The sequence below is a fragment of the Zalophus californianus genome, chromosome 2 (assembly GCF_009762305.2).
Source record: "Zalophus californianus isolate mZalCal1 chromosome 2, mZalCal1.pri.v2, whole genome shotgun sequence".
Taxonomy (NCBI): domain Eukaryota; kingdom Metazoa; phylum Chordata; class Mammalia; order Carnivora; family Otariidae; genus Zalophus; species Zalophus californianus.
The window spans coordinates 136,223,092-136,241,294 of record NC_045596.1 but is presented as its reverse complement, the minus strand read 5'-3'; the positions used below and the strand labels follow the sequence as shown (position 1 = coordinate 136,241,294).

Genomic DNA, 18,203 nt, shown 5'->3' with positions numbered 1-18,203 from the left:
ATATCAAAATCATGAATTAAAAAAAGAAAATGTGACTTACAATTGTTAACATGTAAAAGGTCTTGAAGTATTATCAAAATACAGTCCTGTCTATAATGTTTCATTGTCTTTATTACAGAGCTATAAAGAGATTAAAAAATGAAATTCCAATTTTGCACAAGAACTTTTGCTTCATTGTTGTATAGAAAATCTTATTGAAGTCTCTTTTTAAAATATCTTCCCATAACTTTTAAAACACTCCAATGACATAGGAAGATATGATGTTTTTGTTTTAACTAACTGATAAATACTTTATTTATGCTTTTGATTTTAAGTACTTCTGGTTTCTTTTAGAACTTATGGCAGAAATAATTCTATTCTCACTTGTATTCTTAGAATTTTCCTGTCTAGCAGCTCTTTTTCTTCAGGATAAACTTAGGAATTTTTTATTCTATTCTATTCTATTTTTTACCAGATTCTTCTCTCCCAATTTAGAACTCTCCTTTTTTTTTTCCTTCCTCACCTCTGTCCAGTGTATTAAAGGTATCTTGATAATATATGCATTGCTACCTCTGTTTTTTTTTTTTTTTTTAATAACACCTAAACACTCTTATACTCTAGGCTTTTGCAAGGCACATGGCTCACTTGGAAACATGAATTGGCAGGGCAAGTTTGTGTAGATGAGGCTTTATTTACTAATGGAGAATGAAAGTATATATGTGAATTTACATTCTTTTTTAAGGAATATAAGAATTTCTGTTGCTTCATATTCTTCCAACACTTCCAACACTAGAATTTATAATTTATGCCAGTCTGAAAGTTTTGGCTTAAATTTGCATCTATCGCCCTGATTACATATATTGTTAAATACTTTTTCAGATTTTCCTTAGCCATATGGATTAACTAATTCATAGAATATTTGTTCAAGTCTGTGGTTGGTGGTTCTTTGGAATTGTCTTTTACTTACTAATTTTTAGGACATATTTATTAATTCTCTATATGAGATCTTTGTTAGTTGTGTGGATGGTAGGTATCTTTTCCTGCTGGGTGGGTTGCATTTTTGGTCTCTTAAAAGTACATTTTGAGGAATAGGTGATAAAAATTACGCTGTGGTTAAACTTATAAATCATTTCCGTTGTGATGAGTTTATTGTTGTTGTTTGTTTTGTGCTTTAAAAAATCTTTCTGTGCCCCAGGACTATGAAGATACTCTTTTATATTATCAGGCATTCTTTCTTTTTTTAATTTTTTTTATTGTTATGTTAATCACCATATATTACATAATTTGTTTTGGTGTACTGTTCCATGATTCATTGTTTGTTCATAACACCCAGTGCTCCATGCAGAATGTGCCCTCCTCAATACCCATCACCAGGCTAACCCATCCCCCCACCCTCCTCCCCTCCAGAAACCTCAGTTTGTTTTTCAGAGTCCATCATCTCTCCTGGTTGTCTCCCCCTCTGACTTACTCCCCTTCATTCTTCCTCTCCTGCTATCTTCTTCTTTTTCTTTTTTCTTAAAATATGTTGCATTATTTGTTTCAGAAGTACAGATCTGTGATTCAACAGTCTTACACAATTCACAGCACTCACCGTAGCACATATCTTCCCCAATGTCCATCACCCAGCCACCCCATCCCTCCCACCCCCAACCACTCCAGCAACCCTCAGTTTGTTCCTGAGATTAAGAATTCCTCATATCAGTGAGGTCATATGATACATGTCTTTCTCTGATTGACTTATTTCACTCAGCATAACAGCCTCCAGTTCCATCCATGTCATTGCAAATGGCAAGATCTCATTCCTTTTGATGGCTGCATAATATCCATTGTTTATATAAACCACTTCTTCTTTATCCATTCATCCGTCGATGGACATCTTGGCTCTTTCCACAGTTTGGCTATTGTGGACATTGCTGCTAAAAACAAGGGGTGCACGTGCACCTTCGGGTCCCTACATTTGTATCTTTGGGATAAATACCCAGTAGTGCAATTGCTGGATCGAATGGAAGCTCTAATTTCAACTGTTTGAGGAACCTCCATACTGTTTTCCAGGGGGTTGCACCAGCTTGCATTCCCACCAACAGTGTAGGAGGGTTCCCCTTTCTCCACATCCCCGCCAACATCTGTCATTCCCTGACTTGTTAATTTTAGCCATTCTGATGGGTGTGACGTGGTATCTCATTGAGGTTTGGATTTGGATTTCCCTGATGCCAAGCGATGTTGAGCACTTTTTCATGTGTCTGTGGGCCATTTGGATGTCTTCTTTGGAAAAATGTCTGTTCATGTCTTCTGCCCATTTCTTGATTGCATTATTTGTTCTTTGGGTGTTGAGCTTGATAAGTTCATTATACATTTTGGATACTAGCCCTTTATCTGATATGTCATTTGCAAATATTTTCTCCCATTCTGTTGGTTGTCTTTTGGTTTTGTGGACTGTTTCTTTGCTGTGCAAAAGCTTTTTATCTTGATGAAATGCCAATAGTTCATTTTGCTCTGGCTTCCTGTGCCTTTGGTGATGTTTCTAGGAAGAAGTTGCTGCGGCTTAGGTCAAAGAGGTTGCTACCTGTGTTCTCCTTTAGGATTTGGATGGACTCCTGTCTCACGTTTAGGTCTTTCAACCATTTGGAGTCTATTTTTGTGTGTGGTGTAAGGAAATGGTCCAGCTTCATTCTTCTGCATGTGGCTGTCCAATTTTCCCAACACCATTTGTTGGAGAGACTGTCTTTTTTCCACTGGACATTCTTTCCTGCTTTGTCAAAGATTAGTTGACCATACAGTTAAGGGTCCATTTCTGGGCTCTCGATTCTGTTCCATTGATCTATGTGTCTGTTTTTGTGCCAGTACCATACTGTCTTGATGATGACAACTTTGTAATAGAGCTGGAAGTCCGGAATTGTGATGCCGCCAGCTTTGCTTTTCTTTTTCAAGATTCCTCTGGCTATTCGGGGTCTCTTCTGGTTCCATACAAATTTTAGGATTATTTGTTCCATTTCTTTGAAAAAAGTGGATGGTATTTTGATGGGGATTGCATTGAATGTGTAGATTGCTCTAGGTAGCATTGACATCTTCACAATGTTGGTTCTTCCAATCCATGAGCATGGAACGTTTTTCCATTTCTTTGTGTCTTCTTCAATTTCTTTCCTGAGTATTTTATAGTTTTCTGAGTACAAATCCTTTGCCTCTTTGGTTAAATTTATTCCTAGGTATCTAATGGTTTTGGGTGCAATTGTGAATGGGATCAACTCCTTGATTTGTCTCTCTTCTGTCTTGTTGTTGGTGTATAGGAATGCCACTGATTTCTGTGCATTGATTTTATAGCCTGCTACTTGACTGAATTCCTGTATGAGTTCTAGCAGTTTTGGGGTGGAGTCTTTTGGGTTTTCCACATAAAGTATCATATCATCTGCAAAGAGTGAGAGTTTGACTTCCTCTTTGCCGATTTGGATTTCTATTTGTTGTCTGATTGCTGTGGCTAGGACTTCTAATAATATGTTGAATAGCAGTGGTGAGAGTGGACATCCCTGCCGCGTTCCTGACCTTAGGGGAAAAGCTCTCAGCTTTTCCCCATTGAGAATGATATTTGCTGTAGGTTTTTCGTAGATGGCTTTTATGATATTGAGTTATGTACCCTCTATCCCTATACTCTGAAGAGTTTTGATCAGGAAAGGATGCTGTACTTTGTCAAATGCTTTTTCTGCATCTATTGAGAGGATCATATGATTCTTGTTCTTTCTTTTGTTAATGTATTGTATCACATTGATTGATTTGCGGATGGTGAACCAGCCTTGCAGCCCAGGGATAAATCCCACTTGGTCGTGGTGAATAATCCTTTTAATGTGCTGTTGGATCCTATTGGCTAGTATTTTGGTGAGAATTTTTGTATCCATGTTTATCAAGGATATTGGTCTGTAATTCTCTTTTTTGATGGGATCTTTGTCTGGTTTTGGGATCAAGGTAATGCTGGCCTCATAAAATGAGTTCGGAACTTTTCCTTCCATTTCTATTTTTTGGAACAGTTTCAGGAGAATAGGTATTAATTCTTCTTTAAATGTCTGATAGAATTCCCCTGGGAAGCCATCTGGCCCTGGGCTTTTGTTTGTTGGGAGATTTTTGATGACTGCTTCAATTTCCATAGTGGTTATAGGTCTGTTCAAGTTTTCTATTTCCTCCTGGTTCAGTTTTGGTAGTTGATACATCTCTAGGAATGCACCCATTTCTTCCAGGTTATCTAATTTGCTGGCATAGAGTTGTTCATAATATGTTCTTATAATTGTTTGTATTTCTTTGGTGTTGGTTGTGATCTCTCCTCTTTCATTCATGATTTTGTTGACTTGGGTCATTTCTCTTTTCTTTTTGATAAGTCTGGCCAGGGGTTTATCAATCTTTTAATTCTTTCCAAGAACCAGCTCCTAGTTTCGTTGATCTGTTCTACTCTTCTTTTGGTTTCTATTTCATTGATTTCTGCTCTGATCTTTATTATTTCTCTTCTCCTGCTGGGTTTAGGCTTTATTTGCTGTTCTTTCTCCAGCTCATTTAGGTGTAGGGTTAGATTGTGTATTTGAGACCTTTCTTGTGTCTTGAGAAAGGCTTGTATTGCTATATACTTTCCTCTCAGGACTGCCTTTGCTGTATACCAAAGATTTTGAACAGTTGTGTTTTCATTTTCATTGGTTTCCATGAATTTTTTTAATTCTTCTTTAATTTCCTGGTTGACCCATTCATTCTTTGGTAGGATGCTCTTTAACCTCTATGTATTTGAGTTCTTTCCGACTTTCCTCTTGTGATTGAGTTCTAGTTTCAAAGCATTGTGGTCTGAAAATATGCAGGGAATGATCCCAATCTTTTGGTACCGGTTGAGACCTGTTTTGTGACCTAGGATGTGATCGATTCTGGAGAATGTTCCATGGGCACTAGAGAAGAATGTGTATTCCGTTGTTTTGGGATGGAATGTTCTGAATATGTCTGTGAAGTCCATTTGGTCCAGTGTGTCATTTACAGTCTTTATTTCCTTGTTGATCTTTTGCTTAGATGATCTGTCCATTTCAGTCAGGGGGTGTTAAAGTCCCCCACTATTATTGTATTGTTGTCAATGTGTTTCTTTGCTTTTGTTATTAATTGCCTTATATAATTGGCTGCTCCCATGTTCAGGGCATAGGTATTTACAATTCTTAGATCTTCTTGTTGGATAGACCCTTCAAGTAGGATATAGTGTCCTTCCTCATCTCTTATTACAGTCTTTGTTTTAAAATCTAGTTTGTCTGATATAAGGATTGCCACTCCAGCTTTCTTTTGGTGTCCATTAGCATGGTAAATGGTTTTCCACCCCTCACTTTCCATCTGGGGGTGTCTTTGGGTCTAAAATGAGTCTCTTGCAGACAGCATATGGATAGGTCTTGTTTTTTAATCCAATCTGATAGCCTGTGTCTTTTGATTGGGGCATTGAGCCCATTTACATTCAGGGTAACTATTGAAAGGTATGAATTTAGTGTCATTGTATTGCCTGTAAGGTGACTGTTACTGTATGTTGTCTGTGTTCCTTTCTGATCTTTGCTGCTTTTAGGCTCTCTCTTTGCTTAGAGGACCCCTTTCAATATTTCTTGGAGGGCTGGTTTCGTGTTTGCAAATTCCTTTAGTTTTTGTTTGTTCTGGAAGCTTTTTATCTCTCCTTCTATTTTCAATGACAGCCTAGCTGGATATAGTATTCTTGGCTGCATATTTTTCTCATTTAGTGCTCTGAAGATATCTTGCCAGTCCTTTCTGGCCTGCCAGGTCTCTGTGGATAGGTCTGTTGCCAATCTAATATTTTTACCCATTGTAGGTTACATATCTCTTCTCCCGAGCTGCTTTCAGGATTTTCTCTTTGTCTCTGAGACTCGTAAGTTTTACTATTAGATGTCGGGGTGTTGACCTATTTTTATTGATTTTGAGAGGGGTTCTCTGTGCCTCCTGGATTTTGATGCCTGTTTCCTTCCTCACATTAGGGAAGTTCTCTGCTATTATTTGCTCCAATATACCTTCTGCCCCTCTCTCTCTTTCTTCTTCTTCTGGGATCCCAATTATTCTAATGTTGTTTCGTCTTATCGAATCACTTATCTCTCGAATTCTGCCCTCGTGATCCTGTAGTTGTGTCTCCCTCTTTTTCTCAGCCTCTTTACTTTCCATCATTTGGTCTTCTATATCACTGATTCTCTCTTCTGCCTCATTTATCCTAACATTTAGTGCCCCCATTTTTGATTGCACCTCATTAATGGCCTTTTTGATTTCGACTTGGTTAGATTTTAGTTCTTTTATTTCTCCAGAAAGGGTTTCTCTAATAACTTCCACGCTTTTTTCAAGCCCAGTTAATATCTTTAAAGTCATGATTCTGAACTCTAGGTCCGACATCGTACTAATGTCCATATTGAGTAGGTCCCTGGCTGACGGTACTACCTCTTGTTCTTTTTGCTGAGGTGATTTTTTTCGTCTTGTCATTTTGTCCAGAGGAGAATAGATGAATGAGAGAACAAAATGCTAACAGGTTTACAACGTCCCCAGCAAATATACTGTATACAAATCAGAAAAGACCTGAAACCAGGGGAAAAGAAAGGGAAAGAAAGAAAAAAGAAAGAGAAAAAAAAAAAAAGAGAAAAAAAAGAAAAAAAAGATAAAAACAAAAACAGAACAATACAAAAAAAAGCAGAATGTGATCAAATATGATCAGGCTGGTGCATAGATCAGTGCCACACACTAGATTTTGCGCGTATTTTGGTCCTTTAGAAAAAAGTGCCTCCTAAAATTTTAAAGGAAGAAAGACATATATGTACAAAATAAGCGTTGATACAATGAAGGGATAGAAGATGACTGTAAAGACGAAAATTATAAAAGATTTTATAAAAGGACTTGATAAGATAAGAACTTGTTTGAAAAAAGAAAGAAGATTTAAAAAAAAAAAGAAAAAAGGGAGAGAATGTGATCAGGCAGGAGACTAGAACAGAACCATACACTAGTGATTTAGGGTATATTTTTATCTATTAGAAGAAACTGTATCTCAAAATTTTAAAGAGAGAACAACTTATATATATATGCCAAAAATAAGGGTAACTACTATGAAGGGATAAATATGACTCTAAAAATGAAAAATAAAAAATGTTTTTTTTTTTTTTTTAAAGAGATTGATGAGGTGTTGGTTGAAAAAGGGAAAAAGAAAAAGAAAAAAAAAACAGTTAACAAAAATTAACTTTGATGAACTAATGAATCATGGTAAAAAAAAAAGCCATGAATTCTATGTGCAGTATTCCCCTAGCGCTGGAGTTCTCCCATTCTCCTTGATCGGTAAACTTGGTCTTGGCTTGCTGGCTGTTCGTGCTGATCTTCTGGGGGAGGGGCCTGTTGCTGTGGTTTCCAAATGTCTTTGCGGAGGCTGAATTGCCCCGCTCTTGTCGGTCCGGGCTAAGCAAGCTGCTCGGGTTTGATCTCAGGAGCTTTTGTTCCCTGCAAGCTCTCCGTATAGCCTTGGAGGACCAGGGCAAAAATGGTGGCCTCCCAATCTCCACCCAGAGGAGCTGAGAACTCGGGGCCCCGCTCCTCAGTGCGCCCCCAGAGAAAAGCAGTCACTCCCTTGTCCCCGGTCCTCCGGGCCGCACTCCGTGCTCACCCCGGCCTGTGACCGAGCGTTTGTATCTCTGGCATCTGACCCCGTGTGGAGTCTCCAAACCCAGCAGATCCCTGCGGTGCGTTCCTACGCTGCTCCTCCCCGGGAAGGAAGGGGAGTCTCCCCGATCTGCCACCTGTTGGGTCCCTGCTGCAGGAGCAGTGGCCTGACTGGGGCCGCGGATCACAGTTTATGGCAACCCCGAGCTGAGAGCCCGCGCCTCAGCTCCATCTCTGCAACTGTCTTCCCGCTCCGATACCTGGGAGCTCTGGCGCACTCAAGCTCCCCCGGTCTTTCTGTGACCCCAAGGGTCCTGAGACCCCACTGTCCCGCGAGGGTTCCACCCCTGCTTAGCCACTGGAGCGACGTCCCTCAGCGGAGCCGACTTCTAAAAGTTCCGATTTTGTGCTCCACGGCTCTAGCACTTGCCAGAAGCGCCGCGGAGGCCCCTCCCCCGCCGTCTATCTTCCCAAATATTGCCTGGGATTCACTTCTCCGCACGTCCTACCTTCCAGTAAGTGGTCGCTTCTCTGTTCAGAGAGTTGTTGCTACTCTCCTCTTTGATCTCCTGTTGAGTTCGTAGGTGTTCAGAATGGTTTGATCCCTATTCAGCTGAATTCCTGAGACCAGGTGAAATCTAGGTCTCCTACTCCTCCACCATCTTGCTCCGCCCCCCTCTATTATCAGGCATTCTTGCAGTAACAAAAGTTAATGTTAAACTTTAACACATATTTAAACACCTTCTTTGCTCTCCTTTCCTTCATGCGTCTTTGAACTCTCATCTAGAAGCTTTTTCCTTCTGCCAGAAGAATATGCCTCAGAGTTTACCTTAAGACAAGTTTACTAGAGATAAACTTTCTTACTGTTTTTAAAAATATATTTATTTTCATTTTTATTTGTGTGTATAAAATTATAAGATTGATTTTATTTTGTTTCATCACTTAGAAGATATCATCCCACTAGCTTCTTGTTCCTATTTTTGCTAGTGAAATCAGTTATTTTCTGGGTCCACTTGCTGTGAAGGCAATCTTATTTTCTTAATTGCAAAATTTTAAGTATTTTCTTTCTCTTTGATTTTTTTTTCAATTTCACTACTAAGTGTCTAGGTGTAGATTACTGTAGTTTTTCTTTTTCTTTGCTAGACATTTGATGATCTTCAATCTATTGATTGGCGTCTTTCAACATTTATGGAAAATCCTCAGCTACTATTTCTTCAAATATTACTTCTGTTTCAGTTTCTTTGTTTTCTCCTTCTGGGGGTTCCACATGAACCTATTTTTATTACCCTCACCTGTATTTTCAAATCTTCATCCTTCTACATTTCATTCTGTATTGTTTCTTTTAATCTCTTCCTTAGTTTAGTAATTATCTTCTCTGCTGTGCCTAATCTGTTCTTCAGCAGATCAGTTTAAATTCAGTTATTACATTTTCTACTTATGTTATTTCTATTGGCTCTTTCATGAATTTATAATGTTTATAGATCATATATTTAAGGTCTTTGTCAAATTTTCTAAACTGATTTTATTTTCATGAACAGTACATTTTATAATCCTGGTGGGTTTATTACTATTGTATGCTCTTTCTGTTCATTCTCATCATGCTGTCTTCTATCATGGTGTATACCATGTTATCCTTGACTGTTTGCTGGACATTTTATTTTAAGACTTGTTTATAATAATGATTAAATGACTAGGATGATATTATCTTACTATAGAAGGGAGTATTTTATATTTTACGAGACGCCTAAATAAAAGTGAGATGCTGTCCATACTATTCACTTGCAGAGTGAGGCATCTTAAAGTCCTAGCACAGAGAGGGTGGTAGTCCATTATTGCACCTACCCCCATATGCCTGGAGGAACAAAAAGCCACCAATGGGCATTTAAGCCTCAGTCATCTTCTCAAATTGGAAAAATTCCCAAAGCACTGTGTGAGTCAAGGTGCAATCTTATGTCTCTAAGTTATGGTTCTCTTCAAGATATAGATTGGGCAGTTTCTCACTGTCTTGTTACCTGTTTCATGAGGTAAGAATGGAAAAGAAAACATCTTTCATATAATCTTTTAAAAATATTATTTGTATTTATTCCAGGTTTGTTTGTTGCTATGCTACTTCTTCAGTGGAAGAGTTGGTCCAAATTATCCAATCCATTGCTACCAAAGAAACGTTTCTAGATCTCTTTTTAAATTTATTTTTTATTTGCAATGCACATTCTGATATAATCATACAATAGTGTACAGATAAGCAATTAGTATAAAAATTCTAGGCATTTTATCATAGTAAATTAGTGTATATCTTAACATGTCTAAATTAGGTAAGAATTAATATTTATTTTGAAATCACCTATTTCTTGACAAAAGATACCATCAGAATTTTCTAGTTAGTTAAGGAGTGTGTCATTGAATAAGTGTGGTTTTATTATGAGAATAGTTAATTATTCCATTTAGGATTTCTAAGTGTCCTTTTTTGTGATGCATTTCTGGCATAAGTATTTCATTTTATCTGTTTTTAATTAGTAATACTTTTAATGGGGTAGAGAAAGGAAAAACACATGTAATTTGAAAATGTTATGATAAAATTTCTTCTATGTTTTATTCCTATAATAGTATTTATAAGAATAATTAGGGCAATAAGATTATGAAACCAGTATTCAAATATTCAACATAAGTCTGTACTTAGGAACTTCAAAAGAACAGAATCCTATTTATGATAAATTACATTTTTCTGATGATTTTAAGAGAATTGATATTTAATCATAGTTACTAAAATCACCTTCTTTTTAATTGGAGTTTCACAAATATTCATATAATTTTATTCCTTTTTTGTACTATTTTTAGAACACATACTATTTTTACCCATGTTCCTATTACTATTTCTATCACCTAGTTGCTATTGGAATAAATGCTTCATAAATACTTACCTGCTGTTGTTGAAGTTGTGCTCAACTGTACTTGTCTCTCTGGCTTTGGATTCTGCTAGAAGAGACTTAACAATTTTTCATTACTTTGAAAACAAGCTCTTAATATTCCTCTAAGGCAAGTTGTGAAAATGAGAATGTGCAGAAAGGGTTCCACAGGGAGATACTTTTTTACTTGCCTCTTCCCTTTCCCAAGTAATAAAAAGAAAAAACTGATCTAGAAATGGCATTAGTAGTCTTCATAACATGAGATTAGAAGAAATACCACAGCTAGAGCTCTGATTTCTTTCCTTGGATACCGAAGTGTCCTGCAGTAGGAGGCAAAATTTATAGGTCAAAAGAAGTACTGAAGTTTTAAAGAAACAATACCATCTGTTATACCTAGCCTATGTGTTTTTATGTTTTTATCTTTGTTCAAGACATCAACTGACTCTTGATATCATGTGATACACGATTTTACTTAAAGAAGACTTTTCATATGTGCATTATCATTGGAGCTGAAAGGATGGTGGAGGGTACAAAAATGGTAGACCTTATTTTCTGCAAAGCAGTTGTCTCTACATAACTAGCATAAGATGTGGATAGAATTCCAAAGAATGAAATATGCTATCATTAATGTATATCTATGAAAATGTAGATTAGTACTAATTAATAAGAAATTAAATTTTCAATATTTTTCTTGGGAACTCAGTTCTAAAGAGACAACTCTGAACACTAAATATACACAAACACTCAAAGACAACATACCTGTACTAATAACTCTTAAAATAAATCTTAAATTGGCTTACAAATTGATCTGTAGTTATTGTTTTAGGTTGTTAATGCATTTCTAGAAATAATCACCATTTCTTTATAAAACATAAATCTGATATGCTTTATGTGTACTTTCTTCACCGTTAAAACATGTTTCATAAAATTTAGAATATAAGAATAAAAGTGTGAGATTAAATCTTTGTTAATAGCTATCAGAAAGACTAGTAAAGATAAGCATGACAATTTTGTAGATAAAAGACATTTTGCTGCTATATTTATTTAAGGAAAAAAAGCACTTGATTTTGAGAAGTAGCAAGTGAACATAATTGGCTTTGTGTATGTAGTTCTATATGAGATATTAGGGAAGAGGATAAATGTATATGTAGCATGAAATATGCAGGAAAAAATTATAAAGAGTTTTCAAAATACATATCATTATTATAAATACATATTACTGAGATAGTTTTAAAAATAACTTTAAAATGTAATCTCCAAATTAGAGAAAAACTTTTAGTGTGCAAGTTAATATGCCCTGGGTGAATAGTAATTCTTATTTCTCATTATGCATCCTCTCAAAAAAAATTACGTTTTAGAAAGATGTCCCACATTGTTATGCCAAATCTCAGCATTTACTCTAACATGTTCATATTGTCTAATTAGCATTGTTAATGTGTAACTACTAAAAGCACAACTAATATGAATGGCCTGAGACCTAATACCAGATGTAGGAGGTTAGTGAAAAGATTGCAAGGTGACTTAGTAGCAACTGTATTTCTAAATGTCAGAGTAGCCAATATTAACATGCTGATTTTAGAACCAGATGTCCCATTATTTCTTACATGATTTTATGAGAAACCAGAAGCTGGAATTCAGAAATGTTAATGAAAACTTATTAAAAATCTTTATAATACTCTACATGATGTTATTACTTTTATAATTCTCCCTTTTTCTATAAGTTTGTAATATTTAAAAAAAAGACCTAGGGACGCCTGAGTGGCTCAGTTGGTTAAGTGTCCAACTCTTGACTTCAGCTCAGGTCATGATCTCTGGGTTGTGAGATTGAGCTCCACATCAGGCTCCATCCTCAGTGAAGAGTTTGCTTGAGATTCTCTCTCCCTCTCTGCCCCTACCCCCCTCACTCTTTCTTTCAAACGAATAAATAAAATCTTAAAAAGAAAAGACCTAAAGAAACACTGTGTCTGCAAATTTCAAATGTTTTCTATGCCTAATTGGCCAAATATATTTTAGTGATTTTATAGAAAGGAAGGAAGGAAGGAAGGAAGGAAGGAAGGAAGGAAGGAAGGAAGGAAGGAAGGAAGAAAGAAAGAAAGAAAGAAAGAAAAAGAAAGAAAGAAAGAAGAAAGAAAGAAAGAAAAAGAAAGAAAGAAAGAAAGAAAGAAAGAAAAGAAAGAAAGAAAGAAAGAAAGGAAGAAGAGGAAGAAAGAAAGAAAGAAAGAAAGAAAAGAAAGAAGAAAGAAAGAAAGAAAGAAAGAAAGAAAAAAGAAAGAAAGAAAGAAAGAAGAAAGAAAGAAAGAAAGAAGAAAGAAAGAAAGAAAGAAGAAAGAAGGAAGGAAGGAAGAAAGAAAGAAAGAAAGAAAGAAAGAAAGAAAGAAAAAGAAAGAAAGAAAGAAAGAAAAACAGTATGAGTATTAAAAGAAGATTAAGCATATTGCCTATGTTCTTATTGCTCAAGAATCATTGAAATAAAATGTGAATAGGGATAAATGTCATTAGGGAACATTAGGCTGTCAATACAAATGACTGAGCAAGGTTCTTGTTAACAATTTGTATCATTTCTATAAGTGATGTCATGACAAAAATAATAAACTTGGGCTGAGTCTCTCTCATAGGGTTTTTCAATTTCAAAGGCATGCCTGCCCCCTTCTTTGACAATACAAGACACTGCTGCCTTAAGTCATTAAGGCTTTTAGATTTAGACACTAGATCTTATACAACAAGTAAGAGTCAGTTTATTTCATTTATATTCATCAGCTAATGGTGTGGCAGGCAGGGTTCATGACAATAGAGATCATTTAACATTGCATGTGGGAGATTGTATGTTCAGTCCTGGTCTTTCAATACAAAAATGTATGCCTTTTTTGACATGACAATTTGTGATGGTACCAAAAAATAAAGTAACTGTTTACTGAATAGTTGCATTCTATAAAATGTATTAGATTGGCATTTTTCTTTCTTCTCAAGACATGGGATTCCACAAGAGAGAAAAAGAAAGTAGAATAGTGAAAGGAAAGAAAAGGGGTTTGCGGAGGAGACAGCAAAGATTGCGCCTGATACATATTTATTGCATATTAAAAGCCACCACTTTTCTATACTCAATGCCCCCATGAAAAATATCATCAATCACAACAAAGAAACAAAAGACCATCATTGTCTCCTCCGCCCATTGAAATTTCATTTCAGAATATTGATTTGTGATATTCTAACCTGGCTAAGACTGAGCAAAGTCAAAATGCAATCAGTGTAGAAAAGTTAGTGTCTGTGAATGTCAACTGATGAGGACTAATGGGAAGCTTTCGCATGGGTGAAAACCCGTAGGATTATCTAGTCATCTCTCATGATAATCCACAATGACAGACTTGTTAATTCCCATAGCTGGTAAAGATTGCCTGAAAACAGAAAAGGAAAGCCAGATCCAGTTTACAAATTATATTTTCTGATTCGGCATGATTATTAGGAGAAATGTGTTGAATAGTTAAAAATATTATATTTAACTTTAAAATTTAAGGATCAGGAAGCAACTGTATTGTCCCAACATTGTTTGGCTGATAAAGGCAGCTGACAGCATCTCACTTAATTGCTGTGTGGTTGGTGAACTTGAGTTTTCCCTCCATCAACTTCCCAAATAAATCTTATCCCTTTAGAGTCAATTTGTGTTTCCCAGCATAATGATGCATTTTACCGATTCAGCATTCTCTGAAGCCAGCCAGCAATGATCTCACCTCACCTACAATATAAATCTATCAGTGAATAAACAACATCATTTTTATTTCAATGCCGATGACACACTACATGTCGATTTGGCAGTTAAATAATTTATCTCTCTTTTGGGTGCAGTCTGCCAGGCTTATTATAACTCTACTTCTGATATTCATTTCATGTTTAATAGTTCTTTTCCTCATGAGGATGCTTGTCAATCAATTAAATTGAAATGTCATTCTGACCTTTTATTGGAAACAATTTATTCTTTTTTTCCATTTCATCACAAGCTTTTTTTCCATTTTATTCAAACTAAAAGCCTTAATTACTAATATTCAGAAACTTTATACTAATTAACCTTATAAAACTACATGCTCATCAACATTACTGACACTTTATCTTTCCAGAGGTTATCCAGTTGAGTCTGCCTGAAGATCAGAAACTAAGCATTACAGCGGCAACTGTGGGGCAAAGTGCTGTTCTGAGCTGTGCCATTCAGGGGGCATTGAGACCCCCCATCATCTGGAAAAGGAACAATATTATTCTAAATAATTTAGATTTGGAAGACATCAATGTGAGTACATAAATAGATGTTGCTTTATAATTTGTGTGTTTCATATGATATACTCTAGACTTTGTGAAGTCTGAGCAGCTTAATGAATATTAGATGTAGGGTAGAAGAAGATTATTGGAATATTGTCATATCCACACTACTGACTGGTAGGTGCACTATAGATCATTTGAAATTATCCAAATCACTTGTGTAGATGTAGTAATCAGGTTATGTAGCACTGTATTAGTGGGATCATATCAACTTAAACCAGTTCTGTCTGACTGTCAGAATTTCCACAATTATCAACCATTAATCTTTATGTATTTGCTATTATGGTTGAGGTGTTAGATTGGGTAAAGGAAGTTTTTGCTTCAAATACTTCATAGTGTATTAGAAATAATAAACATTAATCAAGCAATAAATGGTTTATTTTTCTAAAATGAAATTGGAATAAATTCCTCCAATCAGGTTCACTCCTAGAGACCCAGAATCTTAAACTCAATTTGAAAGGGTACGGCTTTGAAAATGAAACAGAAACAGGGTATTCATCTGTATCTTCCATGCTATGTGTTCCAAGTGAGGTTTAAAAAGTATACATCATCCTAGATGATGAAAAGACGTAAAAATTGTGTGTTATGGGATGCCCATGGAAATGACATAGGGCAATCTTTTGTCTTAGTGATTTGGGGATTTTATGATCTCTATGCACATAAATTTCAGTTATCTTCTTATTATTGCTCAAGAAAGCCATCACCTGTTCGTTCATTCTTTGTTGCTTCATAAAGCAACCTCTAAAGAAATATTCTTGTTTAATGTCCTCAAATGATTCAAAACAGAAGCTTTCCAATTTTAATTGCTGACCAAGACTTCATTGTGTAAGCAAGAGCAGGGAATCACAGGTGCTTTATGGAATTCACTCTCCCCATCCGTCCTTCCTGGTGAGTGCTGTGGCTGCAGATCTTACTTGCAAGGACAACAGTGATGAAAGTTCTGGAGTTGGTCAGTATTCAGCTTCAACTGGATCTTCATGGGTCAATCTCAACATGGGGCTTGTGCTTTTTTCCTGGCTTCTCATTCCCTAAGGATGACACTGGTGGTGGATATCCTATGACCTCCCTAATATCTTCATTAAATGACATTCTTGCTCAAAACTAGCTAGAATGGGTTCTATTGTTTGCCCCTAAGAATGTTGTCTAAATAATTTTATGGTTTTAGTAAGTTGAGAAACATCTGCAGTTATATCTTCTTAAAATATATGTTTATCATTAGATACAGATTTTGGATGTGTTGAAGATCAAGATGACCTTACTATTGTAAAATACATTCTGGGGCGCCTGGGTGGCTCAGTCGGTTAAGCGTCTGCCTTCGGCTCAGGTCATGATCCCAGAGTCCTGGGATCGAGCCCCACATTGGGCTCCCTGCTCAGCAGGAAGCCTGCTTCTCCCTCTCTCTCTCTGCCCCTGCTTGTGTTCCCTCTCTCGATGTCTCTCTCTCTCTGTCAAATAAATAAATAAAATATTCAAAAAAAAACAATTCTCTAAAAAAAAAATACATTCTTTGTTTATAAGCAAAGAGGACTTTCAAAACTTCCAGATATGAGTCAGTTTTATACCCAAGTATATTGGGTATAAATTATACAAAGTATATATTTGTTCCCACAAGAGTGGATTTAATTCCCATTAAATTATGTAAGGTTAAAATTATCAGTGCTTTTCATGTCAAAGAAATCAATGACAATTTTCAATATTCTTTCTGATTCTTTAATATATATTAGGTAGGATTTAACATATATTTACCTAGGCAACACATAAATACTTTCTGATTGCAAAAGATTAAAATAATACAGACATTTTTTAAAAGCATAATTACCCCTCCTTTTTTATATCTACTTATTCCCATTCTTAAGTGAAGAAGAAATCCTGTGAGTACATTTTTAATCTCCCTCCATGCATTGCAAATATAATTTTATTTATTTAGTAGGATAGAGTCATATTAATTCTCATTATATCACTACTTCATTATCTTATTAGCCCTAAAGACAACTCCATGAAGCAGGGAAGCTTTTTTTAAGCAGTGAATCTTACCTTCATTTGCATATGTGAGGATTTATGCTAAGAGAGTTGTTCACCCAAAGTTGTTAAAGGAGTAAGTGGTAGTGCTGGAATATTTATATGGCATGATTGACTTCAGTTCTTGAGCTTCACCGCTGCATGGAAGTGAGATGGTCTGTCATTTTCTGCTACCCTTTGCAAAATGTATCCCAAATAATTCTGGCCCCTATCCATTACTAATAGGTTTTATCGTCTGTGCTATTATGTGTGGGGCTGACTGATATTCACTTGATGTTAGAAGCCTTTCATTTGGCCTGTCTTCTGTTTTGGACCCAATGAACAAAAGAACACTACTGAACTACTGGAAGCAGTGACACAGTGGTTTGCAAAATGGGCTGGGGATTCAGACTGTCTGGATTCCAATTAATATTCAGTCTCTTGGGAGTGATATGTCCTCAAGGTATTTAACCTGCCTATGCCCCACTTCCCTATCTGTAAATCGAAGATAACAGTAGAATGAGGTCATTTTTGCATGAGAACTAATGAGATAAACCATTTTAAACTGGTAATACTCTATGAGTCACAGGGTAAATGTTCTTTGCCTTCTCTTCTCTCTTGTCCTCCTCCTCTTCCTCTTCTTTCTCTCTTCCTAATATAGGTTTCAACAGAAACACTCAACCTGCCTAAAACAACAGGAATTCAATGTTAGCACACATATGGTAGGAAGAGAGTTTGGGACTAACAGGAAATGCCCCCCCAAATTTGTTCCAATTATAGTCACTGAAACTGGAAGATTTTTTTTTCTATTCAATGCAGCTTTAAGAATCATACCGACTTAACTTCCTACTAGCAATCTTGTATTAATCTCTGCTCTGAAGATATCCCATTAAATTCACTCGGCTACTATACATACATATATTTTCCATCGTATATGTGTCCTCAGTCCTTCTTCTGCCTAAGTTCCTGCAACAGATAATTGGTTTACTTTGATCTTTCTGCTTTGGGTGCAACTTGGCACACAAACTACAATTCTGGCATTATTGTGATTGAGCCTGAGTCGTAATCCTGGTCCGATGAGCTATGACCCAGGAATGCAGATGAGGAGCTGTGAGGTTTAGAACATGACTCTCCTGTTGGCCTTGCTTCTCTTGAGCTGGTTCTTAGATTCCAATCCTAGTTTTGCCACTTATTAGCTATGCAATCACAATGAATTGATTGAAGCAATTTAAGTTACAGTCTCTTCATCTATAAAAGAAGGATTGTCATAAAATTCCATCGTGCATACCAGGTTGAACATAAAATATAAGTTATTTATTTTATCACTATCAGTAGTTTGATTCAATATGGCATTGCTGATCATGCTTAATAACAAATGTAAAGCCCTAT

At 36.1% G+C, this 18,203-nt stretch overlaps 1 protein-coding gene across 2 annotated transcripts in view; it reads left to right on the top strand.

Moving 5' to 3' along the window:
* FSTL5 (follistatin like 5) overlaps positions 1-18,203 on the top strand; it is a 741,602-nt gene that overhangs the window by 466,083 nt on the left and 257,316 nt on the right. For both annotated transcript variants that reach the window (XM_027597352.2, XM_027597351.2), the window contains exon 7: positions 14,621-14,787. In XM_027597352.2, the coding sequence (XP_027453153.2) occupies positions 14,621-14,787 (167 nt within the window). The remainder of the gene's footprint in view (positions 1-14,620; positions 14,788-18,203) is intronic.